General features: G+C 45.2%; 1 protein-coding gene across 5 annotated transcripts in view; it reads left to right on the top strand.

Moving 5' to 3' along the window:
• The window catches only part of fbrsl1 (fibrosin-like 1), a 139,184-nt gene that overhangs the window by 97,295 nt on the left and 14,117 nt on the right, over positions 1 to 27,772 (top strand). For all 5 annotated transcript variants that reach the window (XM_029763300.1, XM_029763301.1, XM_029763299.1 and 2 more), the window contains exons 3-4: positions 18,176 to 18,594; positions 20,971 to 21,230. In XM_029763300.1, the coding sequence (XP_029619160.1) occupies positions 18,188 to 18,594; positions 20,971 to 21,230 (667 nt within the window). In that variant the 5' untranslated portion in view covers positions 18,176 to 18,187. The remainder of the gene's footprint in view (positions 1 to 18,175; positions 18,595 to 20,970; positions 21,231 to 27,772) is intronic.

The raw sequence follows: 27,772 nt of genomic DNA on the forward strand, positions 1-27,772 counted from the left end.
TTGTTTCTCTTTAGCTTCGTTGTGAACTTCCTGAGAATTATTGATTTCCTGTAGGTTGGTATGTTCAAGGAGAAACTGTGTGAAGTCTTAAAGTCTTCTGCGGAGCTTTGGGACGTTGTATTTTTTGAAAGAGATCTGGTTGCAGTTCAGAGTTGACTTTTTTCAGTTCTTGGAAGGCGAATAAAAAGCTAAATGTAGCAGCTGAGCACGTATGGGTCCTGCCACCAAGAGAGGATAAACATACTTTCTGGGTTGTTATGAAACTCAAGCAGAGCTCCTTTTGAAAAGCAGTGACTTACCACCTACCTACCAGAGACTGGAAACACGAGACCCTAGTGAGAGGAAATGTCTGAGAGGATAGCACTCTCTCTCTCTCCCACTCTCTCACTCTCACATTCTCTCTCCCTCTCTCACTTTCTCTCACTCGCTCTCTCTGTGCCTGGGAGTCCATTTTGGCTCTGTTGTCTCTCCCGGGGTTTTCCGGTGAGTGGCTCGACGAACCTATTTTGGTCCTTGAGGCAAACCTGGGACATCTTGGGATAGGTGGGGGAGAAAGACTGGTGAAAACCCATTTCTGAAGTGGATTTGTGCCCTTGTAATCCTGATTAATTTTGACCTGTTGTGCTCATTTTAAACAACACATTACAGTACGCGTGAACACAGCGAGCTCCAGGCGAAACCAGAAGCTTAGCGGCTTTGGGAGGCTTATGAACAGCAGATGGCATTTTAAGCTGGACTTAATAAATTGTTTCCATTAAACTTACCGGCCCACACATACTGGATTAGGCGAGCGGAACAAAGGAAGGAGGAGTGTGAGCAGAAGGAAAAAACACAATTGCCACCACCACCACCACACACAATTGACTCACCATTTAACTTTCACTGTGGCCACTGTTAAAGGTGGGACATGTTTTAGCCTACTACTGCTAGAGTCACAGAGGTGGACGCCACTGTAATTGGATGTAGGGATGAACTCATCAAGGATGTCAGAGAGTATTTTGCTTAATTGATGCGAGGGTAAACAAATAAACAAATGGATAAACCCTTTAGCTTCCCTTGTGGAGGATGTAGCCTGGTTTATCCTTACCTGTTAATATATAAACACCATATAACACAAACAATGTGGAATTCAGAATAGCTCTCAGTATTTTTTGTATTTTTCATATCCTGAATTCTCAGTACCATTGTTGAGAATCCATTCCTTGCAGGGCTGAAGGATGAATACACCCCCCCCCTTCCTCCTAAGAGCTCATGGTAGCTCTCTAAGCTCTCATTATGTGCTACACGGCCGAGGGTCCCCGCGTCGAATCGCTAATCAAGCGGCCTGTCTGCACTGCAGCTCTGCCTGCCTCAATAGGTGCCGAGTGCCCTTTGTTCCTGAAGGCTGCTGTTTGCTGCATGTCAATAGCAGGGCTATGGCTTCAGCTCTGCTGGCTGGGTATACTCCACACACACAGCCTTCAGGATTATAGAATGGAGTCAGTTATAACTCCTGCATACACAAAGGAAAATAGAGAGAGCGGAGAGGAGAAGAGGTGGTGTGGGTCAGGGGCAGGGGGAACCAGCAGATGAGAGTGTGTTTGTAATGAACCAGGCGGCTCTCCACTGGCCAGGTCATTGTGATGTATAGCTAACTTCAGCGCTGTGGCGGCACAGTGTGGGTTTTCACCATTAAATAATGAATAGAGGTTGACCCTTTGACCAGCTAATCAGCTTTGCAGGATGTTGAGTCTGAGTGGAGGAGTGGAGCGGGTGGGGAGGGAGAGAGAGTGACGGACTGGGTTGGGCAGAGCTGGGCTAGGGGGGCAGTGCTGAGCTAGCTGGAGGGGCTCAGCTTGGCTTGGCTGGGGGCTGACAGGATGTGTAGTAGCGAGAACACAGGGAGGGCTGCAGGGGCTTTCTGTAGCCTACACAGGCAGATTAGAGGGCTGTATAAAAAGCAACCGTCACTGGGGAGGAATCTAAGCCTGGTAAACCTCACTGCGGTACCTACTCAGATTGGTTTGACGAAGCACAGCTCACTGGAAATGCTTTCTTTATCAGGGCCTGATGGCCTGTATTGACAGAGCACTTATGTCTGGGCGTTTGGCACACAGGCCACAGACAGACAGACAGACAGACAGACAGACAGACAGACAGACAGACAGACAGACAGACAGACAGACAGACAGACAGACAGACAGTAATGTATGTGTGCTGTGTCATGGGGAGCTGGGTCACTCCAGAAGAACCATCCTGCTGCTGGATGTTCCGCCCATAGAATAGAATGATTATATTTCTATGGTTCCACCATTAATGTTATCCCCACACTACCACCTCTGTGGCTATTGTCAAGCCTGCGCTAAAGCTCATTTGTTTTCCTGATTCAATTTACATTTTAAACAGGAGTAAATCCTTTCAGAATACCCAAGCCCTTAATATGTTTCTCCCTCCCTGTGCTGTCTGTCGTGTCCTCAACGCCAGCCGGGGGAAAACAGTGGGAAAAACAAACAGTGGGAAAACCAAATCATGTTTGAGTTTGTTTCTTTATTAATCCTCTCAGTTATTATTGTTCATGATCATAGGAGAGCTTATGAGCTGCGTGATGTTTTTGGAGAAAGCGTGTGTTATTGATGCTCCTTTTATTGATAGTACTAATGGTGTTTGTGCAGTAGTCCCTGTCAGAGAGATGAAAATAAATAGAGGGAGCGCTGCGGAGATAAGACGCGTGTTTAATTATTAATTGAGCCATTACTGAGAGAGATTGCCTTTTTTTGATTTAAGGCAGGAAGCTGGCTTCAGGGAGAGAAAAAGCTATTACAGAATTCCCAGCCTGCAATGCAGCTGTCCATCGCTCTGCCAATGCACTAGTGGAAAAACACACCCTGTTAAATGGCCTTATTCCATAAATTCTTCTTCTTCAATATTTATAGCATTTAAAATTACAATGACATTGTCATGTTCTATTTATAGAGGCAGGGAGGTGGGCGTGCCGACGGGACTAAGCCACAGCACCTTCCTGGTCGCTCCTCTGCTCTGGAAATCAACTGGAGGGATTTGTTAGGTTTATATTACAGTTCAGGAAATGATGTCAGACCACAACATACTACATTTGTCCTGTGTTTTTTTTTCTTCTAAATATGCTCTCTTTTTTTCACAATCAATTTTCTAAGACAGAAACGCAAATTGATTCAGTCAATTCAGTCTTTTCTAGAAGGACAATTAGTTCCCTTGTATTGTCAATGCTGATATGTCACACAATCCCTGAGTGGTTTGCTGGTTGCCCCTTTCATAGGGACTATTAGTTCATTAGACAACTGCTTGCTCTGTGCAAGACCTCGCTCTTCATGAAATATTAACTTAGCTCCAATGTAGAGTTGCACTGTGTTGAGTGGGGACTTGGCGTCTGAACATTGGCCCAGACCAGATATTTTAGCAATTTCACCTGGAGCATGTTCAGTAGGCATGAAACGGATAAAAATGGTCCGAAACAGAGTGAAACCAGGAGGCTCTATCTTAACTTGTCCAATACGAAATGCTTGTTTTTGTTTGCCCTTGCAAAAAGTTTATTAATACAATACAACTCTCGACAAGAGGTACGTTTTAAAATGTTTTGTTACCTTGTGCCCTAACGATCACAACCCAGTTATAGTAGCATCCAATGCAGTCATGCCAGTGCAGTGCCAGTCTTCCTGTCCTTAAAGGGCACCGCCAGGCTTTCAGGAAACCCAACACCTGTCCATCATCCTTATCACTGGCTGTCATCCATGTCAGTGCCAGTGGGTGGTGCAGGGCTGTTGTGACAGAGAGTGGGATTGTAGTTGAAGGCTTTGTGATTAGGCCTCTCTCTGTGCAGCTGTCTCAGTGGTTCATTGACTGAGTATGGATCCAGCTATAGTGCTGCTGGAGAGACGGCACTAAACAGCTAAGGGAACAATAAGGGAGCAAACATCTAATGGAGCAATTACTAAGAAGTCCCTTGTGTCCGTCACAGCTCTTTTCTGGGAGGTGGTTTATGAGGGCTGTGTCTGGTCATGCTGCTGCATAGCATATTGTTCAATATTATTTTATTCATTTATCATCTCAGCTGTGCTTCCTATTTCAAAACAGAGTGATAGGATAGTGAATATTAGGTTTACTACATTGAATCCTCATACTTTTTATCTAGTCTCTGAAGCATAAAAACTGTTTAGTGCCTAACCACCGAGCAGCCTGAGCAGCAGAGGCAGACAGTGCCTCCTCCTCCTCTTCCTCCTCCACTCAGAAAGAACAGAAGAGTGGCCATCATTTCAGTGGCCATCTGAGGATCGCTTGGCTCTATCAGCCGTTCCCCCGGCCAGCCGAAGACACCGTCCGGGGGTCAGGGTTAAATGATAAACTGCAGCACGGGCCCTCCCATCTTTATTTTCCGAGTGTGTGATTGTCATCACCTTTACACCTCCCATGTGTAAACTTCTGCCATCAGCAGCGCTGCGCAACAAATCAGCAAAACAGATGCAGACTTGCTGCGGCTGTGACCTCGTGGTGACACTTCCTTACACCTCGGCTGGCATTTCTATTTGTGGACCCATCACTTCAGACCACGCTCGGATGAGCCCGCCGCACACCACGGTACTGAAGCAATAAGGCACGTTCGATGAGGAAACGCGAAGCAGGCCATTTAATAAATGATCTGCTCATGTTTGCAAGACAAGAGGGTGAGATATTGTTTAATATAATGTTTGTTAGCTAACGTTTTCTCTGCGGCAGCTGGCCACACACTTTGAGCAGAGAGAGGATGGTAAGTGGCTGGCTAATATTGGGGATGAACTCTTTTGTCCTCCCTCAGCAGCCGAGAGTATAGACAGGACATAGAGATAGTAGAAACAACCCAGCCCAACCCTACTTAGTTTAGCTATGGTCTTCCACTGCCCCGGGCCTCTAGCTTCATTAGAAAGCGCAGTCCTCTCTACACATAGAAAAAGGGTTCCAAAAGGGTTCTTTGGCTGTCCCCATAGGAGAACCCTTTTTGGTTCCAGGTAGAAACCTCTGTATAAAGGGTTCTAGCTGGAACCAAAATAGTTCTACCTGGAACCAAAATGGTTCTACCTGGAACCAAAAAAGGTTCATCATAGGATTCTCCTTTGAGGACAGCAAAATAACCCTTTTAGGTTCTAGAAAGCATCTTTATTTCTAAGAGTGTAACTATCTCACTGTGGCATGGCTAGGCTGTGAGATCAGAGGGTTCCTGATGATGGAAAGGCTCGTTTGGAGATAATCTGCTCCCCCCTGCAGCCATCTTGTGAGGCATAAGACCACTCCGTCACATAGACGGAACACTCTCATCTCCATGGAAATGAGCCACCAACCTACCAACAGCACGGCAGCTTCCATTTTTTCTGTGACCGTTTCAGTAGGGGGCTGATCTGGTGCTGTGGCACCACTCATCTGAACCCAGTATAATAATCTCCTTCTCCAAGAGAAAGACGATCAGCTGCAGCATAGGAAGAGGTATTTGCGTTGTTTTGGTTGGGAATTACATGATGGTTGTCTTATCTCTAAAGCTAGTCAGCCTTGAATGTAACGTGTGTGTGTGTGTGTGTGTGTGTGTGTGTGTGTGTGTGTGTGTGTGTGTGTGTGTGTGTGTGCGTGCGTGTGTGCGTGCGTGCGTCACCCTTTCTTCCTAACTCCAGTTGCTGTGTGAGTGTTTTCGGCTGCTGTGTTTTGTTTGAAGAAGATCCCAGCTGTGTGCTTTTAGCCTGTCTGCATTGTTCATTCAGAGCCAATGTTGTTTGCAGATGAGGCTGTAACGTTCATGAACATAGTCAGATAGTAGGTGATTGTGGCCAAACAGGATAATGCTTGGATAATGTACAATCACTGGCAGAGGACAGTCGGCAGCCTAGATGGATATTACTAACATGCTTGTAATGGATTTGACGTTTTGGGAAGCAGTTCACACATGCTTAGAAAGAGTAGAAATCCGTAGCCAAGAACAGGATGGACATAAAAGGGTTTAAATTCCATGACAGGGAGGAAAACATCCATACTCCATACGCTGAGGGAGGGGGCATGCCAGAAGGATGCTGTGTGAGATGAGAGTCCACGCTAGGGAAGCATGAGTCCAAGCAAACAGAAATATCAGCTGTGGCATATGAAGTATTTTCATAGGAGTCGGGTGGTCCACTTCTGGTGTTTGTACAGTACACCAGCTCTCCATCACGTGGCAGCATAAAGTTAGTGTATGTGTTGCTGTCAGTGCTCACTTTAAGACAGAGCCTCTCTGTCTGCTACCACACAGCAGGCTGAGACTACAGAATACAGCTTTCTCTGCTCCAAAGAGCACCACACATGTAGGGTTAGTAGTGATAGACCCCGGCAATTAGCCCTGAACTCAACACATGACCAAATGAATAATGAGATATGCACCACTGAGAAGGAGAGCTGTGCTCAAATCAAACCCCATATTTTACCCCCGCATGGCCTTGCCAGCGTTATTAATCGCTCTCCATGTTTTGTTAAGAGAGACAAGCGGTAATTCGTTCAGACACGGGGTCTGCTGTTTCGCTGTTGGTTTTGGCTACCGCTGGTATTCCCCATGCTGCGGCTCTGGGCCCGGTCGGCTCTGACTGGCCCACTAATGGCTGCTCACTCTAATGCCCTATTCAGACACCCAGAGAAGCGACTAGAGAGCCTGTTATTCTAGTGCTGCTGTGGAGAGGAGCAAGCAGCAGGACTGAGAGACCAGTGCTGTTTGCTTTGGGTGGAAATGGAGGACAGTAGATAGAGTTCTACATCACCTAGGGAGCACTGAGCACCAGTTATCACTACATAGGTCAACTATTTTACACAGACACACATGCCTTACAAATAGATGTAATGGTCTTGAGATAGTTGGATGCTTTTTGTTTTCTTTACAAAGGACTTCATCCAGATGTGCGGTATGGCCAACCTAAGGTTTGGAGTGGGTGTGTTGACTGAGTGATAGACTAAGTGGATGCAGTGTTGTGCTGGAGAGCCCAGGAGGCCCTACAGGAGGCCCTACAGGAGGCCCTACAGGAGGCCCTACAGGAGGCCCTACAGGAGGCCCTACAGGAGGCCCTACAGGAGGCCCTACAGGAGGCCCTACAGGAGGCCCTACAGGAGGCCCTACATGAGGCCTTGTAGACCAGCTGTAGTAAAGTGCTGTGTGTTAACTGTATTATCAGCACAAGCCCACTGTAGCGTCAGGCTAATCTTGGATCAGGTGCGGCAGAAACGGCGGTAGAGGGGTCAGGGTCTTCAGAGAGGATGAGCCGTCTGTGCCTCTACCCTTTTAAAGCTGTTAAAATACACTTGAGACACTTTTAGCACAAGCATTTACACACAATCAACTCAATAGAGAGAGAGAGAGAGAGAGAGAGAGAGATACCTCAGTCTGGTTTTTGTCTTTCCCATCCAGAGGTTTAAGACAGCATGCAGATGCTACAGGTACTGTGAAATCATCAGCAGATTATAGTAAAGTATTTGATTTGTTCCATTTCAGCTTGCCGTGTGTAACTGTGAGCCAGAAGCTCCTCCAGTTGTTTAGACCGGTTTCATCTCCTGAATCAGAGTCCAATTTCTCCCTTGGCTCCAAATCCCCCAGCCGTCACACCTTCTCCTTCTCTGTGCTCAAAACAAATCAATTATTCTCTACACGTAGAGCAGTAAAGTGAAATGCTACAGCTCATATCAGTTTTGAAACTGACTAACATGGCTACTCTGGTGCTGCCGAGTGTTGGCCCAGTTCCTCAGGCCCTGTCAGCACAAAGTGTGTGTGTGTTTGTGTGTGTGTGTGTATGTCAGTGATGAGAGCAGACAGAGCTGTGTGTCTTGCAGCAGGGAGGCAGCCCACAATAGCCCCACAGCTCATGGGCTTGTCTCCATTAGTTTTCTTGACATGACTTCCTGCCCTCTGCTCCCTCTCTCCTCTCCTCTGCCTTATTAACTTCCCCTCTCTCTCCCTCCCTTCTTCCCTCCTTCCTTTCCTCTCTCCCTCTGAATGCGTGTTTATAGCTCTCTCTCTCCCTCTTGCTCTCCATGGCAGCACTCTAATCAAGAATGATGGATTGGGTGCTAGGAGGCACTGGGAGTGTTTGCTAACCTGATACACCAGCGTATTCTCACCCCTTTTGTTGTCTGTGTGGAGGACATGAGGGATCCCAAACAGCGGACGAGGCTTTGTGTGTCTTTCTAGTTAAGCTCTGCATGAGAACTAGTCTAAACATCTGCACCTTTGACAAGAGATGTATAGCAAAAGGGGCTATATTTCTGTCTTTCTTCCCCTCTCTCTGTGTGCCATTTAGAAACGTCCCCTCCTTCACTGTCTTCAGCTCTGAATAATGAAGTGGAGCTATTTTCTATTTTCTGCTGAGATTTACTCATTTTGAATGTATGGCAATTAGAGGAGGAAAATGGCATTCCTCTCTCTCTCTCTCTCTCTCTCTCGCTCTCTCGCTCTCGCTCACTCATCTTCAACAGCTGTCCCGTCTCCATCTGCAGCACTAGCCTAATGGTTAAGCACCCCAGGAGCAGCTTAGCACTGGTTACACTCTGAACATAATCCTCCTATAGGCTTGGTGTTGATTGCATCAGTGTGTCTGTCTACTGGACAGCTTGTGTCCTTGCATTTGAAACCTAACCTCGGGCACTTTCAATATCACGGGGTTGATATCTATAGAGAAACAGCCCTCCAACCCCCCCTACCCTGGTCTGGTAGATAGTGTTGTTGCTAGCTGTACTGTTCCTCTTGTAGAGGATGAACAACAGTGGGTGTATTTATCATGGAAACTCATATTTAACAGTCTGCTAGTGGTTTTATCTGAATCAATAAAAGTGCATTCTTCTTATTCTGTTTGGTCCATTACAAACTGTATGTATTTCATTTCCTTTGATTACCAATTAATCCATGAATCATTCATTTTGTCTCAGGCATTGTATGTGTCCTGTGCAGAAGCCCATCCAATAGGCATATGTCAATCTTCTGCATTTAGGAGCTAGGCCTGTCTGTTTCTGAGAGCATATTTACTCTGAAAAACTGTGATGTATAGGCTAGTCTTTGTGATTCTTGGATGAGTGCGATGTGAGACATCTGTGTGGAATTTCAATTGGAAGCAGGAATGCATTGGTGAAGGAGAGACCATTGACAAGCTCTAATGAGTACATACTGTAGGTATTCAGGCACTAATCTAAAGCCTTTGATCATTGGAGACTGTAGAGACTCGAAGGCTGGGCATGCAATAACACCAAGGTAAAACATGAAAACATTACAGAAACATGCAACAGTTGATGGATGATCTCATTCTGACAACATTGTTCTTGATACAAACATGTTTTTTTGTTGAATGTAAGCTTAGCTTCACTAAGAAGCTTGCTGTACTAGTATTTTACTGGATAACAATCCATATCCCGCTCTTTATAAAAGCACAATTTTTAATAATTTTGATTAATTTGGTGGGAATCTACATCAATATCTTGACTAAAACCCACGGTCCAATTCAAAGCGAATTGACACAGTTATCTTGAAAGCACTTGACGAAACATAATCTAGCAGAAAATATTTATCCTACCCCTTCATGGTTCTGAACAGCTATGGCCGCAAATGACAAAACATTGAATGATGGTATGACAAATGGTGAAGAGCTGTCAACCTCCCAATTGTTGCTTTGCTTTTGGGGTCGAGAGGGGAGAACAGTGAGGCTATATATTGAAATAGAGATCAGAGTGGAGAAGAAAAGTATGCAGGCTCTTTCAGCTCCCTGTCATGCCACTTGGGATCTGTTGAAGGATTTTCATTGAGCCATTTCCTTCCATTGAGAAGTAATCAGTCACTGAAAGATAATACTATATCCACTTAGTGACATGTGGGCTCGTTGCAGGTTCATTCTTGAACTGGTGTGGTAGAGTACCTTTATTTACATTTTCAAATCCCCAGAAAAAAAGCATATCCTAAAAACACATCTCTGCTGAGACTTGAAGGTCTTGTTTTCCTGTCCTGTTTTTCCCTCCTTTCTGTGTGGTTTGTAAACCAGCTGGTGGTCTTAGTAAAGCATGCTGTCCTGCAGGGCAACAAAGCAGTATTGTTGAGATTGCTAAGGCATTATGCAAGCCTAAGTAAAGCTTCCACACAGCTAAAGAATTACAGCCCACACTGAGCTTTGTGGTGCCCTGTAGAGACTCTGAAAAGGTCTTGAAGGTATCGGAGAGGAAAGGCGGGGAGGCTTGCCTGGTTCATTGGTTGGTTGGTTGGTTGGTTGGTTGGTTGGTTGGTTGTCTCTCTACACTGCTCCATGATGGGGAACAGGAGTCCAGAGCCTTTATTAGAAGTGGCAGGCGATGTCTCCAGTCATCTAGGTAATTGCAGTGCTGCGTCCTCTCCTGTAATCAGTCGAGACAGCTGCTGCCGCTGCGTTCGAGTCCAGTGGGCGAGCATGTCGTGCTAATTAATGGATTGATAAGGCCAGTGCGCTCAGCTCCACGCTGCACCGCACATCACAACTTCCTGAGATTTCCTTGAAGTTCATAGATGTTTCTCCTGCTGTCTGTCTGTCCACACAGTCCCCAGGGCAACTGCCATGGTCAGGGGTCAACAGCGGTGAAAGGGGTCAGATTCCAGACTGCAGGGTGGCCTGTGTGTGTCAGAAGAGCCATTAGACTTGAGCTTTATGTTGAAAGGCTGAAAGATGTCATCCGCCCTATTTTCCTAAGGAAGTCTCAGCAGCACTGACCTCAGACGACCCAAGGGGTTTTCATATGAGGCTGGGAGTGATGGGTTTTAGGGAGCGGGTAAAGGGGTCTTGTCCTTCTGGAAGTCATTGTGACCAGAGTTTAATTCAAGTTTAGAGTGGAACAAGGGTCTGGTTTGGCACCACTGAAGCAGAAATACATGGCTTGGGCCAGATTTTGTCCAGTCAGCACATACAGGCATCCATACTTTTATTAATAAACCTTTATTTTGACAGGGAAGTCCTACTGAGAATAGGGTCCCTTTATCAGATGAATTCTGCATAAATACATCAAACATATATTCAACATACAATATACAAAATTACAAAATATATATTTTTTTTAAAACAGACACATTTATTAACATAGTGGTGATAATTTCTCTGAACTGACCAAGGGTGACCAGAACACCTCATTTCAGAGAGCTCTGTGAGTTTTTCCAAAAGGTGCTAATTTGCCTCACCCCCTTCGACAGCAATCATGTGCCACAGGAGAAGATGGCATATGCCTGGTGCCACATATGTCCATGTGGATTTGAATCCAAGCCCAGCATACAGAAACAGAGACACTGATTCATACCAGACAGGGCTGCCAGCCCAGCCCAGCTCTTCCAAATTAACATTAGGTGCCCACAGTGGATGTGCAGGCTTTGACAGTAAACGTGTTACAGCTTCACACCCATCCCATTCTGTTGCCATCCGAGTCCTTTTGTCAGATGCAATGGACAGAACTAATTGAAACACGCCAGCTGTCCCCACTTTCTAGATATCTTGGCAGCCTCTCCCTGTTCATTTCCCATTAACATCTCTGAGTGATTTCACAAAGCATTGCCTTGGCCTCCCACTAAATGCCATTCCAAACGCTCCCAGGCAGATGAAATAGTGTGAGGAGGAGGAAACTGACCATCGCAAATTTCGCTGTGATTTGATTATTAACGTGACGATTTGCTGCTACTCAGCTAGCCGGCCTCCCATTCCTTCATTATCCTCCAAAATCATTTAGATCAAACCACTCCGCCTCTTTCTGTTTTTCTTCTTGTAACACAGAATGGCTCGCAGGCAGGCAGGCAGGCAGGCAGGCAGGCAGGCAGGCAGGCAGGCATGAGGTGTTGATTTCCAAGACTGCGTGGGTTTCCAGTCTCCTGCCAGTACCTGTTTTAGTCATTTTCCACAGCCACTCAGTCGTGAGCTAGAGGTAGCTAGGCCTTGGCATGCACAGACAGACGCTAGAGAGGTCAAAGAAGAAAAATACCAATGTTGTGAATTCCACTACTGAGAAACAGGAAAGTTTCCTGTTAGAACAGTGCCAAGCTGGAAGGGAGATCAAGGTGGAGTGTGTTTTCTACAGAACCGTCTGCCTCCTCCAACTTCTTCAGGAGACTCCTCGCTTTATTTATTTATTTATGATATATCCTTTTTTTTGTGGACGTCCCAGACTGTTTATGTTCTGGTAAAGTGATGATGTGATATGAGCAAACCGCAGAGTTTGCCTTGTAAATGAGAACGCCCGGTGGGCGAGGTGACTGCGATGACTGGGGTGGCTTGGATCTCTTATCTCTTTTCACAGCACCTGGCTTCAATGGCCTCTGGTCATGATGGAGAGAATTTACATACCCCTATGTTCTAACTTTAAAACTTTATTTGCATACAGGTTTATTTCCCCCCGTCTCTCTAGGTTGTACTGCTTATATTGGCGGTGGTGGCTGTGGTGGCCAGGTTATTCATACACCTCTCTGATTTGCATGAGTGATGGTTTGGTTGGCGACTGAATTAGGACATGATTTCGATATCTAATCCAGAGGGACGTCGGGCTCGTTTGCAGGTGGCCTTCCCAGGTGTGCCTGAAATAAATGGCAAAGCGTTGACAAAGGGTTATTTTCTATTATTTGCAAGTCATCCTTCATTTGGGTATCTACCAAAGTAAACCAATATGTTTGGATGCAAAAATAGTAATTATATGCGCACACAGTAGAACTGCTTTGGCTCTCAATGGTCTGTTGTTGTTTCGTTGAAATCCTCTTGTATTTTGTTCATTGATAATTGATTATGGACAATCTCTTATTCACAACCTATTCTCCCCAAGAGGAGAGGGGTTTATGTGAAGTAAGTCATGCACGATCAGTCAATAGGAAATACCATTATACTCTTGGTAAAGTATTCATTTTTAAGGCAATATCAGTAGAAATAGTACAAATAGGGAGGTTCAAGACCCTTGTAAGACATCACAGTAAAATGGAGGAATGTATTGCAAAAGGAAATAGCAAAATTGTATTATACTGGGAAAGATTGGTTAGTCTGTGGACATTGGAAGGTTGGGGTTAACATCAGATTGAATGGTAGATTGGCTGCTATGTGTGAAAATTCAGCACTTGAGGAAATTTGGAATATACTGTATGTATAATTATTTAACTTCATGTACCGTACATGTGGGTGAAACATTTTGTCCGTTAGTCTGCTGTAATCAGGGGAGGGCTGGTAGGGTAAAAATGAATAAAAGTAATGCACAACCTGCATTTACATGTAAAACATCCAAGACTCATCAACTATCAGTCAATCTCCTCAGACTGACATAATGATCTCTCTCTGTGAGGAGACATGGTGTCATGATGGACCACCTAATCCTTTATTGATGGCTCTGGTTGCTGGCAGCACTGACCATCTGCCCGCTATGTCTCTCTGGATGCGTTCCAAATAGCACCCTTTTCTCTATATAGTTCACTACTTTTGACCAGGGCCCATAGGGATATGGTCAAAAGTAGTGCACTGTAAAGGGAATAGGGTGCAATTTGGAACGAACCCTGTCAGTGTAGAGGGAGGGATGGAGGGGAGAGGAGTGGTGGCCAGATGTTCCAGGGGGACAGAGAGGGTCAGATGTGAAGGGTGTCAGAGACAGGACAGCTGTGGAACGACCCCAGGGGTCACAGAAGTCACCCTCGTCCCCGATGGACACATCAGTCACAGAGGGGGTGTCCTGAAGCCTGTCGTCCATCTGGTGTCCCTTTCTCCCTCCCTCCATCTATCCCTCTTTCCCTCTCTTCATCCATCCATTTGTCTCTCCATCCATCCATTCATCCACCCCCTCCCTCCATCCCTCATTCCATTCCTCCCTCCATCCCCTCCTCCCTTCTCTCAGTGCCACACCAAATCCCCAGAGTACGCAGGCCACAGGAACAACTATAGAAAGATCAATAGTGGCCTGAAATGTCATCTGGTGAACAGTGATGCCAACACTCCCCAAGGGAGTGTCACTGTCAAATTGTGCACTAACCGATGAATTTTCCCTGACCTCCCGTGCACTGAATACGGGAGTATCACTGTCTCCTCGAGCCCTAACCAGGCCTAGGAGATACACAGTGGGGCTGTCCTCAAGCACGGCTTTCTCTCCGTCTGTTCCATGTGTTTTCATGTTTTTGTACCCAATGACTATCTCAGATGTTTATTGGTGCAGTTTGGCTTGCCTGCTGAATGAAGTTGTGGGATTTTTCAGGAAGATAACATTTTGTCTTGAGAGGTGAAGGAGAAGTGTAAACCTGACGGTAGTGATTGACTGTGGAACTACAGTTGACAGTCATCAGATTCAGTTGCGAGGAGAGCTGTTAGTTGCTTTGGCCGGTGACAGTATTAACAGTGAAATATTGCTTTGGGCGGTAGGTAAGTATTACCAATTGAAATGTTCTTGTAACAGCATTAATCCCTGTGATGAAACATGTCAGTGAAGAATTCCTGTCACTTGGATACCACCAGGCCCTCGCTTTACCGTCAGACAAGAATACAATCTAAACTTGTTATGGGATTGGTACATTCTCAACAATAACAAACATGTTGTTCTGTTGATGGATCACTTCTCATGTCTCTGTATGTTTGCTGTAGGCATATGCTCAACACAGTATGAACCAGATAGTAGCTGAGAGCCATATATGATAGCATACCATGTTACCATCAGCCCCTAGGCATACCAGACAGTAATAGGGATTGTAATGTGACCATAACACATTCACAATCAGATCCTTCCCCTTCATTAGAATGAGAAGACAGAACCTGGCTGTGTGTGTGTGTGTGCATGTGTGTGTGCGCGTGTGAAGTGTACGGCCCCTCCCTTGGCCTGGTCTAGTCTGGCGAACTGTTTTAATGAGGAGATAGAGTCTCTCAGGCTGACACATCAGGTCCCCCCTGCCTCCATTACACCCCATTATAATCATCATTAAGATAACCCACCACCGCTCATTGTGTCCTCAGTATTACAGCCTCAGCCGTCCTATTGGCTTCCTTCCTCCACAATGTGTCTAGGAAAGAGAGGGGTTTCCACGGCAACGTCAGCGAAGGGCGACATTTCGACAGATAATTATTTGCCTCTCTCTCATTTTCTCTCTCTCGCTCTCTCTCGGCCCACCCAGACAAGGAATCCTTATTTAAGACCCTTTTTATAATAAAGCCGAATTATTATACCCAGACCTGAATTCATTTGGAAAGTCGTGACACCTTTGCCTCCCCCGCTGCTCCTGTAAAGGCGAAGGGGGAACATGTTTAAAATCTCCATACAGCGTTTTATTACCCTTTTATGGGCGTTAGAATCCTTGGAAGATTAAGCGGGTTCTATTAAGCCCTGGGTATTCCATTAGGAGTCTGCCTGCTCTGAGGAGCTGAGCTGAGAGGAGCTGAGGAGCTGAGCTCTCACTAGCTGCTAAAGGCAGTAGGCTAGCTCTCATTTGTCACTAGCTGCTAAAGGCAGTAGGCTAGCTCTCATTTGTCACTAGCTGCTAAAGGCAGTAGGCTAGCTCTCATTTGTCACTAGCTGCTAAAGGCAGTAGGCTAGCTCTCATTTGTCACTAGCTGCTAAAGGCAGTAGGCTAGCTCTCATTTGTCACTAGCTGCTAAAGGCAGTAGGCTAGCTCTCATTTGTCACTAGATGCTAAAGGCAGTAGGCTAGCTCTCCTTTGTCACTAGCTGCTAAAGGCAGTAGGCTAGCTCTCATTTGTCACTAGCTGCTAAAGGCAGTAGGCTAGCTCTCATTTGTCACTAGCTGCTAAAGGCAGTAGGCTAGCTCTCCTTTGTCACTAGCTGCTAAAGGCAGTAGGCTAGCTCTCCTTTGTCACTAGCTGCCAAAGGCAGTAGGCTAGCTCTCATTTGTCACTAGCTGCTAAAGGCAGTAGGCTAGCTCTCATTTGTCACTGGCTGCGGTGCTCTGAGACTCCCATGGAGCTGTTTAATTGAGGCTCTAGTAAGCCTTCTTGAATCTCTGCTGCATTAGAGGCAGAAGTTAGAGATGCTTAAAGGGCCATTCTGTCCCAGTCTGTCTTTCTTTCTCTCCCTCTATCTCAATCTGTCTCTCCATTTTCTCCTTCCTCTTTAATATTTGTTCTCTTTACTTGCAGGTGATATTTCTGTATTCAGAGGGATTCCACTTCCCTGCTGATTTGCTCATTTGAAACCTATATTTTATGTTTAATGCTGCTACCACTGTCTTGGTTAGGCATATTCCATTCACCCTGCATTTTGTTATGAAGAGAGCTGACTGTGGTCAGGAAAACACAGTGAAATATGCCTTTATCACTAGCACTAGCACTTGTTCTGTCAGCCACCATTTTCTCGAGCAGGGCTTTTTGTCAATAGATTCCAATTAAAGCCTCCTTGAGATTTATGTTTTCTGTGGCATTATTTATTTAGTAGAAACATTGTAGCCCATTAAAATGTTATGCTCTTGGTACTGAATATGGCAATTCATTGGAATTCTCCTTGTTATAAAAGCTCCTCGTCTTCCCAGGGACCCAGATGAAGTAGCTGGCTGGGTTCAAAGTGTTTGGCTGTAGCCTACAGCTTTAGAAATCCCTTGAAAGATCTGTGGGGTGAAGACGCAACAAGGCCATGATAAGGGGCCGTGATCTCTTTTCACAGCACAATTGAAACATAATTATTTCATGCCAGATTGTGTGCTCAGCAAAGCCCTGAATAGTAGTGGCATTTAACTTTAATTAGGTGTGATTTATTCATACTGACTGGATCGCTCGCAGAAATTGGATCATCTGATTATAGTCAAGCATGAAAATGACCTGATTAAACACTTCATAAAACCTAGGGAGGGAAAGAAAAAGGGATCCTTGGGTAGGAGACGTGTAGAGGCAGTACGGTGAGGGAGAGAGGGGAGGGGACAGGGGAGGCAGGCAGATACACTATACATACAAAAGTATGTGGACACCCCTTCAAATTAGTGGGCTTGGCTATTTCAGCTACACCCGTTGCTGACAGGTGTTTAAAATCAAGCACACAGCCATGCAATCTCCATTGACAAACATTGGCAGTAGAATGGCCTTACTGAAGAGCTCAGTGACCTTTCCAACACGTCAGTTCGTCCAATTTCTGCCCTACTAGAGCTGCCCCGGTCAACTGTAAGTGCTGTTATTGTGATGTGGAAATGTCTAGGAGCAACAACAGCTCAGCAGCAAAGAGGTAGGCCACACAAACTCCCAGAACGTGACCGCCGAGTGCTGAAGCATGAAGCTCGTAAAAATCATCTATCCTCGGTCATCTGTTCTCACTTCCGAGTTCCAAACTGTCTCTGGAAGCAATGTCAGCACAAAAACTGTTTGTCGGGAACTTAAAGCAGCCGTACACCAGCCTAAGATCACCATGCCACGCTTCGGCTGGAGTGGTGTAAAGCTCGCCGCCATTGGACTCTGGAGCAGTGGAAACGCGTTCTCTGGAGTGATGAATCACGCTTCCCCATCTGGCAGTCCGACGGATGAATCTGGGTTTGGCGGATGCCAGGAGAACACTACCTGCCCCAATGTATAGTGCCAACTGTAAAGTTTGGTGGAGGAGGAATAATGGTCTGGGGCTGTTTTTCATGGTTCTGGTTAGTCCCCTTAGTTCCAGTGAAGGGAAATCTTAACGCTACAGCATACAATGACATTCTAGACGATTCTGTGCTCCTAACTTTGTGGCAACAGTTTAGGGAAGGCATTTTCCTGTTTCAGCATGGCAATGCCCCCATGCACAAAGTGAGGTCCATACAGAAATGGTTTGTTGAGATCGGTGTAGAAGAACTTGACTGGCCTGCACAGAGGCCTGACCTCAACCCTTCAAACACCTTTGGGATTAATTGGAACGCCGACTGCGAGCCAGGCTCAGTGTCCGACCTCTATAATGTTCTTGTGACTGAATGGAAGCAAGTCCCCGCAGCAATGTTCCAACACCTAGTGGAAAGCCTTCCCAGAAGAGTGGAGGCTGTTATAGCAGCAAAGGGGGAACCAACTCCATATTAATGCCCATGATTTTGAAATGCAATGTTTCGACGAGCAGGTGTCCACATACTTTTGGTTATGTAGTGTATTAGCTTTTCTTTTTCTTCTGGACCAACATACCACACATGGTTCTCAATAACAGTTAGACAGACACTTCTCCCAGCTTTTTCATTACACCAGGCAATGGTATATCTACATCCTCCCTTAACGTTCGTTGTCTCTTTGTCTCTGCAGGTGTGACGACGAATGAGAATCCAGAGTCCAAGACTGTCAGCTCGGCCAAAGTATCAGGGCTCCAGCGTAGCCAGGAGCAGAGTAACGAGGTGTCCTTCACCCCGCGTGTTTCCAGCCCCACCCCGGCCTCCCCGCCTACGGGCTCCCCTGCCCCCTCTGCCACCGCGGCAGCCCCCCCTCAGCCCCTCCCAAGGGTGCGGCTCTCCTCCCCGCCCCCCCCTCCTCATCAAGAGAGAGTCAGACCGGGCGCTGCCCATCCCCACCCCTTCCCTGCTGAGGGCCCAGCCCCACCCTCTCCAGGAGCACCGGGTCCCTGTCTCGCTCCCTCTCCCCCAGCACCAACACCACGCCAGGCCTCTCATCAACCACCAACATCACCAGCATCACCCACTGCAGTACAACAGCCTGCACGACATCAGGTACAGAAGGACCACATCTTATCCGTATGCTCTGGGTCTGTTTAGTTATGCCTAGCTCTCTTACATGATCTGGGTCTGTTTAGTTATGCCTAGCTCTCTTACATGATCTGGGTCTGTTTAGTTATGCCTAGCTCTCTTACATGATCTGGGTCTGTTTAGTTATGCCTAGCTCTCTTACATGATCTGGGTCTGTTTAGTTATGCCCAGACCTCCTTTCCTTGATCTGGGTCTGTTTAGTTATGCCTAGCAATCTTATACTTTATACCTTGCTGATATGATATGGTACAATACCTCATTGACTTACGTCAGATAGCGAGTTGATTCTACCTGCACTGATCTGTCACGTATCTAGCAAAGGGTAACGGGATAGCTAGAAAGTAGTTTGGCTGCAATGTGCTATCTAATGTTCGAAAATATGACCTAGGTGACATCGTCTAATGACCCAATTTCATCCTCAAAACAGGATGAATTAATCAAAGCTAAAACAATAGTCGTTATCTTGTATACTCAAAATGGAATTTCAGATCAGCACATCACATATACAGATACATTCTCAGAATTCATAGACACAGCGTCCAGTCATGTAATAAACCCACTCAAATTCACTGAATCCAGAATCTACAGTTGAAGTCAGAAGTTTACATACACTTAGGTGGTTGGAGTCATTAAAACTCGTTTTTCAACCACTCGACAAATGTATTGTTAATTCTTATGGCTAGGGGTCCCAACTTCCGGTGAAAATGGAGGGAGCGCAATTCAAATAAATAATCTGAAATAATATGGATTTTAAACATTTATGTACATATAAGTGTCTTATATCGGCTGACATCTTAAATTATTGTCAATCTAACTGCACTGTCCGATTTACAGTAGCTATTAAAGCGAAAACATGCCATGCGATTGTTTGAGGACAGCGCCCCACATCAAAATATTTTTCCACCAGCACAGGTTTCATACATTCACAAATAACGATTAAATATTCACTTACTTTTTGAAAATCTTCCTCTGATTTGTCATCCAAAGGGTCCAAGCTATAACATGTAGTGTCATTTTGTTAGATAAAATCCTTCTTTATATCCCAAAATGTCCGTTTAGTTGGCGCCATCGATTTGAGTAATCCACTCGTTCAATATGCAGAGAAAGGAATCCGAAAATCTACCCCTAAACTTTGTTTCAACAAGTCAAAATACGTTTCTATTTACTCCTCAGATACCCTAAAATGTACAAACAATAGTACGCAAGTATAAACACTATGGGACCACACAGCCGTCATGCCGCTCAGGAAAGAGACGCGTTCTGTCTACTACTTTGGTGAGAAAAGTGCAAATCAATCGCAGAACAGCAGCAAAGGACCTTGTGAAGATGCTGGAGGAAACAGGCACAAAAGTATCTATATCCACAGTAAAGCAAGTCCTATATCGATATAACCTGAAAGGCCGCTCAGCAAGGAAGAAACCACTGCTCCAAAACCGCCATAAAAAAGCCAGACTACGGTTTGCAACTGCACGTGGGGACAAAGATTGTACTTTTTGGAGAAATGTCCTCTAGTCTGATGAAACAAAAATAGAACTGTTTGGCCATAATGACCATTGTTATGTTTGGAGGAAAAAGGGGGAGGCTTGCAAGCTGAAGAACACCATCCCAACTCGTGAAGCATGGGGGTGGCAGCATCATGTTGTGGGGGTGCTTTGCTGCAGGAGGGACTGGTGCATTTCACAAAATAGATGGCATCATGAGGCAGGAAAAGTATGTGGCTATATTGAAGCAACATCTCATGACATCAGTCAGGAAGTTAAAGCTTGGTCCCAAATGGGTCTTCCAAATGGAGAATGACCCCAAGCATACTTCCAAAGTTGTGGCAAAATGGCTTAAGGACAACAAGGTCAAGGTATTGGAGTGGCCATCACAAAGCCCTGACCTCAATCCTATAGAAAATGTGTGGGCAGAACTGAAAAAGCGTGTGCGAGCAAGGAGGCCTACAAACCTGACTCAGTTGCACCAGCTCTGTCATGAGGAATGGGCCAGAATTCACCCAACTTATTGTGGGAAGCTTGTGGAAGGCTACCTGAAATATTTGACCCAAGTTAAACAATTTAAAGGCAATGCTACCAAATACTAATTGAGTGTATGTAAACTTCTGACCCACTGGGAATGTGATGAAAGAAATAAAAGATGAAAAAAATCATTCTCTCTACTATTTTTCTGACATTTCACATTCTTAAAATAAACTGACCTAAGACAGGTGGTTTTAGTATGATTAAATGTCAGGAATTGTGAAAAACTGAGTTTAAATGTATTTGGCTAAAGTGTATGTAAACTTCCGACTTCAACTGTATATAACTCATTGGTCTTTCTTTCTTTCTGTCTTCTCTACAGTCACAGCGGCAGCAGCGCAGGCCTCCCCAAACACCACCACCTGCCCCCCTCACCACACCACCTGAGCAGCCTCCCCTCCTCCACCCCGGCCCTGCCCCTGTCCATAGCCAACCTCTCTACCTCGCACTATTCCTCCCTGCGAAGCCCGGCCCATCGCCATCCGGCCATGTTCGCAACCCCCGCCACACTGCCGCCACTTCCGACCTTACCCACTAACAGTCTTGTGGTCCCTGGGCACCCTGCTGGCACACCCTACCCAGGTAAGATTGCCCTCCTGACATCTCTGGTAGCAAGGCTAGTCAGTCTGCCTGTCTTGGCAGAGAGAGTGTAGAAACTGGACACATTCAGCTATGTGTTCTTAGACTTTGCTCTATAGTTATTTGTGACCTGTTCTCTTGATAAATTAATAATAAATCAAATCACATTTTATTTGTCACATACACAGTTTACAGCAGGTATAAAAAGTGAAGCAAAATTCTTATGTGCTAGCTCCCTCAACAAAGCAGAACATTAATCAATATAATAACTGTAAGAGTAAAAAATAACAAGTAGTAGAGGTAATAATAGGTCATGGTAATGATCTAATAGGACATTTGAGAACAAAGGGCTATTCTGTAACATTAAGTAGCAATTCAGCCAAAGTAACAATCTAATGTGATTTTAAAGTCAATTGTTGCAGAAATGTAAACCCAACTGTACAGTAAAAGCATCCAAGTACAGAGGGGGAAAAGTAAATGATGTGATATTAAGTAGATGTAACATTGACCTGAAACCAGTGTTGGGGAAGCTACTTTGAAAATATAGTTTACCAAGCAACCAATTACTTCTCAATGGAAGATGTTGAGCTACACTAAAGCTACCCTTAAGAAAAATATAGTTTACTTAACTAAAGTGATGTTGAAATATTTGTTCTCTACATCCAAACTACTTCGTGAAAAATTATCATATATTAATCTGAAATGTCATAGACTACAAATTGCAAGAAAAGATCACTCTGGAGTCAGATGTTAACAGAATGTGTAATTTAGCCTATTAAACACAAAAACTATGTTTCAAATGAGAATTAGGCAGGTCTGATGCCGAAAAAGAAAGGAAATTCTTGCCTACTTCACCCACCTATATTTTATTTTGGCAAAAAAAGTAGTGTGTAGTTCCAGTAGTTAACTACACCACTACTGTACATGGTAAAAAGTAATTAACTAGTGAAAACACTACCAAGATTGGAATTTAGTTCAACTACCACCAAGCTACAGCAAAATGTAATTCAATTACTAAACTCAGCAAAAAAAAGAAACGTCCTCTCACTGTGAACTGTGTTTATTTTCAGCAAACTTAACATGTGTAAATATTTGTATGAACACAACAAGATTCAACAACTGAGACATAAACTGAACAAGTTCCACAGACATGTGACTAACAAAAATTGAATAATGTGCCCCTGAACAAAGGGGGGTCAAAATCAAAAGTAACAGTCAGTATCTGGTGTGGCCACCAGCTGCATTAAGTACTGCAGTGCATCGCCTCCTCATGGACTGCACCAGATTTGCCAGTTCTTGCTGTGAGATATTACCCCACTCTTCCACCAAGGCACCTGCAAGTTCCAAGATATTTCTGGGGGGAATGGCCCTAGCCCTCACCCTCGATCCAACAGGTCCCAGACGTGCTCAATGCGATTGAGGTCCGGGCTCTTCGCTGGCCATGGCAGAACACTAACATTTCTGCCTTGCAGGAAATCATACACAGAACGAGCAGTATGGCTGGTGGCATTGTCATGCTAGAGAGTCATGTCAGGATGAGCCTGCAGGAAGAGTACCACATGAGGGAGGAGGATGTCTTCCCTGTAACGCACAGCATTGAGATTGCCTGCAATGTCAATAAGCTCAGTCCGATGATGCTGACACACCACCCCAGAACATGACGGACCCTCCACCTCCAAATCGATCCCGCTCCAGAGTACAGAGTACAGATCCCGCTCCAGAGTACAGTCCTCGGTTTAACGAACATTCCTTTAACGATTAACGCGAATCCGACCATCACTCCTGGTGAGACAAAAACGCGACTCGTCAGTGAAGAGCACTTTTTGCCAGTCCTGTCTGGTCCAGCGACGGTGGGTTTGTGCCCATAGGCAATGTTGTTGCCGGTGATGTCTGGTGAGGACCTGCCTTACAACAGGCCTACAAGCCCTCAGTCCAGCCTCTCTCAGCCTATTGCGGACAGTCTGAGCACTGACGGAGGGATTGTGCGTTCCTGGTGTAACTCGGACAGTTTTTGTTGCCATCCTGTGCTTGTTCCGCAGGTGGATGTTCGGATGTACCGATCCTGTGCAGGTGTTGTTACACGTGGTCTGCCACTGCGAGGACGATCAGCTGTCCGTCCTCTCTCACTGTAGCGCTGTCTTAGGCGTCTCACAGTACAGACATTGCAATTTATTGCCCTGGCCACATCTGCAGTCCTCATGCCTCCTTGCAGCATGCTTAAGGCACGTTCACGCAGATGTGCAGGGACCCTGGGCATCTTTCTTTTGGTGTTTTTCAGAGTCAGTAGAAAGGCCTCTTTAGTGTCCTCTAAGTTTTCATAACTGTGACCTCAATTGACTACCGTCTGTAAGCTGTTAGTGTCTTAACGACCGTTCCACAGGTGCATGTTCATTAATTGTTTATGGTTCATTGAACAAGCATGGGAAACAGTGTTTAAACCCTTTGCAATGAAGATCTGTGAAGTTATTTTGATTTTTACAAATTATCTTTGAAAGACAGGTTCCTGAAAAAGGGACGTTTCTTTTTTTGCTGAGTTTAGTTGAACTACATTGTTCATTACTCTCCAACACTACCTGTAACCATTCAATTATCATTTTACGATCTGGTAAGTGAAGTAATTTATTACAATTGCACATGCAGTAAAGGAGGGAGTAATGGATATATTTAAGACTCTAATGTATTATCCTATTATAAATGATAAAGGTATTTAAAAAATGTTGATGCCCCTTCATGTTACTCTAAGTACAACTTTTTATCAATGGTAGCGATTTCTCATTTGTGTCCTGGTTTTATTTGGGAAAAAACATGGATCTCCTCTGTTAGTTCTTCCATGCAAGATGGTGCCGACAGAGATGGTCGCCTCGCTTCAGGTCTTTAGAAAACTATGCAGTTATTAGTTTTTTTATGAATTATTTCTTATTTGTTAACCCTGAAAATCTCAAGTGTTATTAAATACAGCCAGGAAGAACTATTGGATATAAAAGCGATGTCAACTTATCATCATTACGGCCACGAATACGTCTTTCCCGAAGCAAATCCTTTCTTCAGACCTCCACCCTGGACATGTGATCTTATCCCAGAGGCCGACCCAAAACAACGCGGTCGCCGCAGGAAAGGCATACAGAGCAGCATACTGGTCAGACTCAGAAGGCGAGCACACCATCCACCGCGTCCGGGCATATTACTCGTCAATATCCAATCTCTAGATAACAAGGTGAAGTTAGGGCATCAGTTGCCTTCCAGAGAGATATCAGAGATTGTAACATTCTCTGTTTCACGGAAACATGGCTCACTCGGGATATGTTGTCAGAGTCGGTACAGCCACCCGGTTTCTTCACGCATCGCGCCGACAGAAACAAACATCTCTCTGGTAAGAAGAAGGACGGGGGTGTATGCCTTATGATTAATGACTCATGGTGTAATCACAGCAACATACAGGAACTCAAGTCCTTTTGTTCACCCGACCTAGAATTCCTTACAATCAAATGCCGACCGCATTATCTTCCAGGAGAATTCTTTTCGATTATAGTCACAGCCGTGTATTCCCCCCCCAAGCAGACACATCGACGGCCCTGAAAGAACTTCACTGGACTCTATGTAAACTGGAAACCATACATCCTGAGGCTGCATTTATGGTAGCTGGGGATTTTAACAAAGCTAACCTAAGAACCATACTTCCTAAATTCTATCAGCATACCGAATGCGCGACAATAGATGGTAGCTTTCTGGATCATTGCTACTCGAACTTCGTGATGCATACAAAGCCCCGCCTTTGTCAAATCTGACCATGACTCCATTTTGCTGCTCCCAGCCTATAGACAGAAACTAAAACAGGAAACACCCGTGCTCAGGTCAATACAATGCTGGTTTGGCCAATCGGATTCCACGCTTCAAGATTGCTTTGATCACATGGACTGGGATATGTTCCGGATAGCCTCAGAGAATAACATTGACGTATACGCTGACTTGATGAGCGAGTTTATTGGCAAGTGCATCGGAGATGTCGTTTCCTCTGTGACCATTAAAACCTTCCCTAACCAGAAACCACGGATTGATGGCAGCATTCACGCGAAACTGAAAGCACGAACCACCGCTTTTAATCATGGCAAGGCGATCGGAAACACGACCGAATACAAACAGTGCAGCTTTTCTCTCTGCAAGGCAATCAAACAAGCAAAGTGTCAGTATAGAGACAAAGTAGAGTCACAATTAAATGGCTCAAACACGAGACGTATGTGGCAGGGTCTACAGTCAATCACGGATTACAAAAAGAAAACCAGCCCCGTCGTGGACACCGACATCTGGCTCCCAGACAAATTAAACAACTTCTTTGCTTGCTTTGAGGACAATACAGTGCCACTGACACAGCCCGCTACCAAAGCCTGTGGGCTCTCCTTCTCCGTTGCCAACGTGAGTAAAACATTTCAACGTGTTAACCCTGCCCAGACGGCATCCCTAGCCGCGTCCTCAGAGCATGCGCAGACCAGTTGGCTGGTGTGTTTACGAACATATTCAACCAATCCCTATCCCAGTCTGTTGTCCCCACATGCTTCAAGATGGCCACCATTGTTCCTGTTCCCAAGAAAGCTTAGGTAACTGAACTAAATGACTATCGCCCCATTGCACTCACTTCTGTCATCATGAAGTGCTTTGACAGACTAGTCAAGGACCATATCACCTCCACCCTACCTGATACCCTTGACCCACTCCAATTTGCTTACTGCCCTAATAGGTCCACTGACAATGCAATCGCCATCACACTGCCCATTCCATCTGGACAAGAGGAATACGTATGTAAGAATGCTGTTCATTGACTACAGCTCAGCATTTAACACCATAGTACCCTCCAAACTCGTCATTAAACATGAGACCCTGGATCTCGACCCCACCCTGTGCAACTGGGTCCTGGACTTTCTGACGGGCCGCCCCCAGGTGGTGAAGGTAAGAAACAACATCTCCACCCGGCTGATCCTCAACACTGGGGCCCCACAAGGGTGCGTTCTCAGCCCTCTCCTGTACTCCCTGTTCACCCATGACTGTGGGGCCATGCACGCTTCCAACTCAATCATCAAGTTTGCAGACGACACTACAGTGGTAGGCCTGATTACCAACAACACCGAGACAGCCTACAAGGAGGAGGTGAGGGCCCTCTGAGTGTGGTGTCAGGAAAATAACCTCATACTCAATGTCAACAAAACAAAGGAGATGATCGTGGACTTCAGGAAACAGCAGAGGGAGTACCCCCCCATCCACATCGCCGGGACAGTAGTGGAGAAGGTGTAAAGTTTTAAGTTCCTCAGCGTACACGTCACAGACAAACTGAAATGGTCCACCCACACAGACAGCGTGGTGAAGAAGGCGCAACAGCGCCTGTTCAACCTCAGGAGGCTAAAGAAATTGGGCTTGTCATCTAAAACACTCACAAACTTTTACAGATGCACAATCGAGAGCATCCTGTCGGGCTGTATCACCGCCTGGTACGGCAATTGCACCGCATTCAACCGCAAGGCTCTCCAGAGGGTAGTGCGGTCTGCACAACACATCACCTGGGGCAAACTACCTGCCCTCCAGGACACCTACAGCACCAATGTCACAGGAAGGCCAAAAAGATCATCAAGGACAACAACCACCTGAGCCACTGCCTGTTCACCCCGCTATCATCCAGAAGCCGAGGTCAGTACAGGTGCATCAAAGCTGGGACCGAGAGACTGAAACAGCTTCTATCTCAAGGCCATCAGACTGTTAAACAGCCATCACTAACATAGAGAGGCTGCTGCCATCATACAGACTCAAATCTCTGGCCACTTAAATAAACGGACTTAATAAAGGTATCACTAGTCACTTTTAATAACGCCACTTTAATAATGTTTACATCCTACATTACTCATCTCATGTATATACTGTATTCTACACCATCTACTGCATCTGCCTATGCCACACAGCCATCGCTCATCCATATATTTATATATACATATTCGTATTCATCCCTTTACATTTGTGTATAAGGTAGTTGTTGTGACTTTGTTAGAATACTTGTTAGATTTTACTGCATAGTCAGAACTAGAAGCACAAGCATTTCGCTACACTCGCATTAACATCTGCTAACCTTGTGTATGTGACCAATAAAATGTGATTTGATTTGAGTAATCTGGGCTGAAGAATAGCTTTAAGTGAAATGCCAGAGGATATTTTCTCGTCCGTAACACTGCATGCTGTCAGCTAACTGTTCTTTTATGGCAAGTCAGAGGAAGGTCATGTTAGATAAGACGTAAGATGTTCATATTGAAGCTGACTTTTAGTTCTACTATTATGTTAATCTTGTAATATTTTCATATTTTTGTAATATGTAAAATGTAGCAGAATTGTATCTGTATAAGAGAAATGATTGTTGTCAATTATTCTTTATTGATACTCTTTTAGTGTGTATTGTACTATAATACACAGTGCTTGACTTGGACTGAACTGAAATAGGTGCCGGTACTGTTTATATTTAGGTGCAGGAGCTCCATAATACTTTTTAAGTAATATTCTATAAGAGGAACAGG

The sequence above is a fragment of the Salmo trutta genome, chromosome 9 (assembly GCF_901001165.1).
Source record: "Salmo trutta chromosome 9, fSalTru1.1, whole genome shotgun sequence".
NCBI classification, from domain to species: domain Eukaryota; kingdom Metazoa; phylum Chordata; class Actinopteri; order Salmoniformes; family Salmonidae; genus Salmo; species Salmo trutta.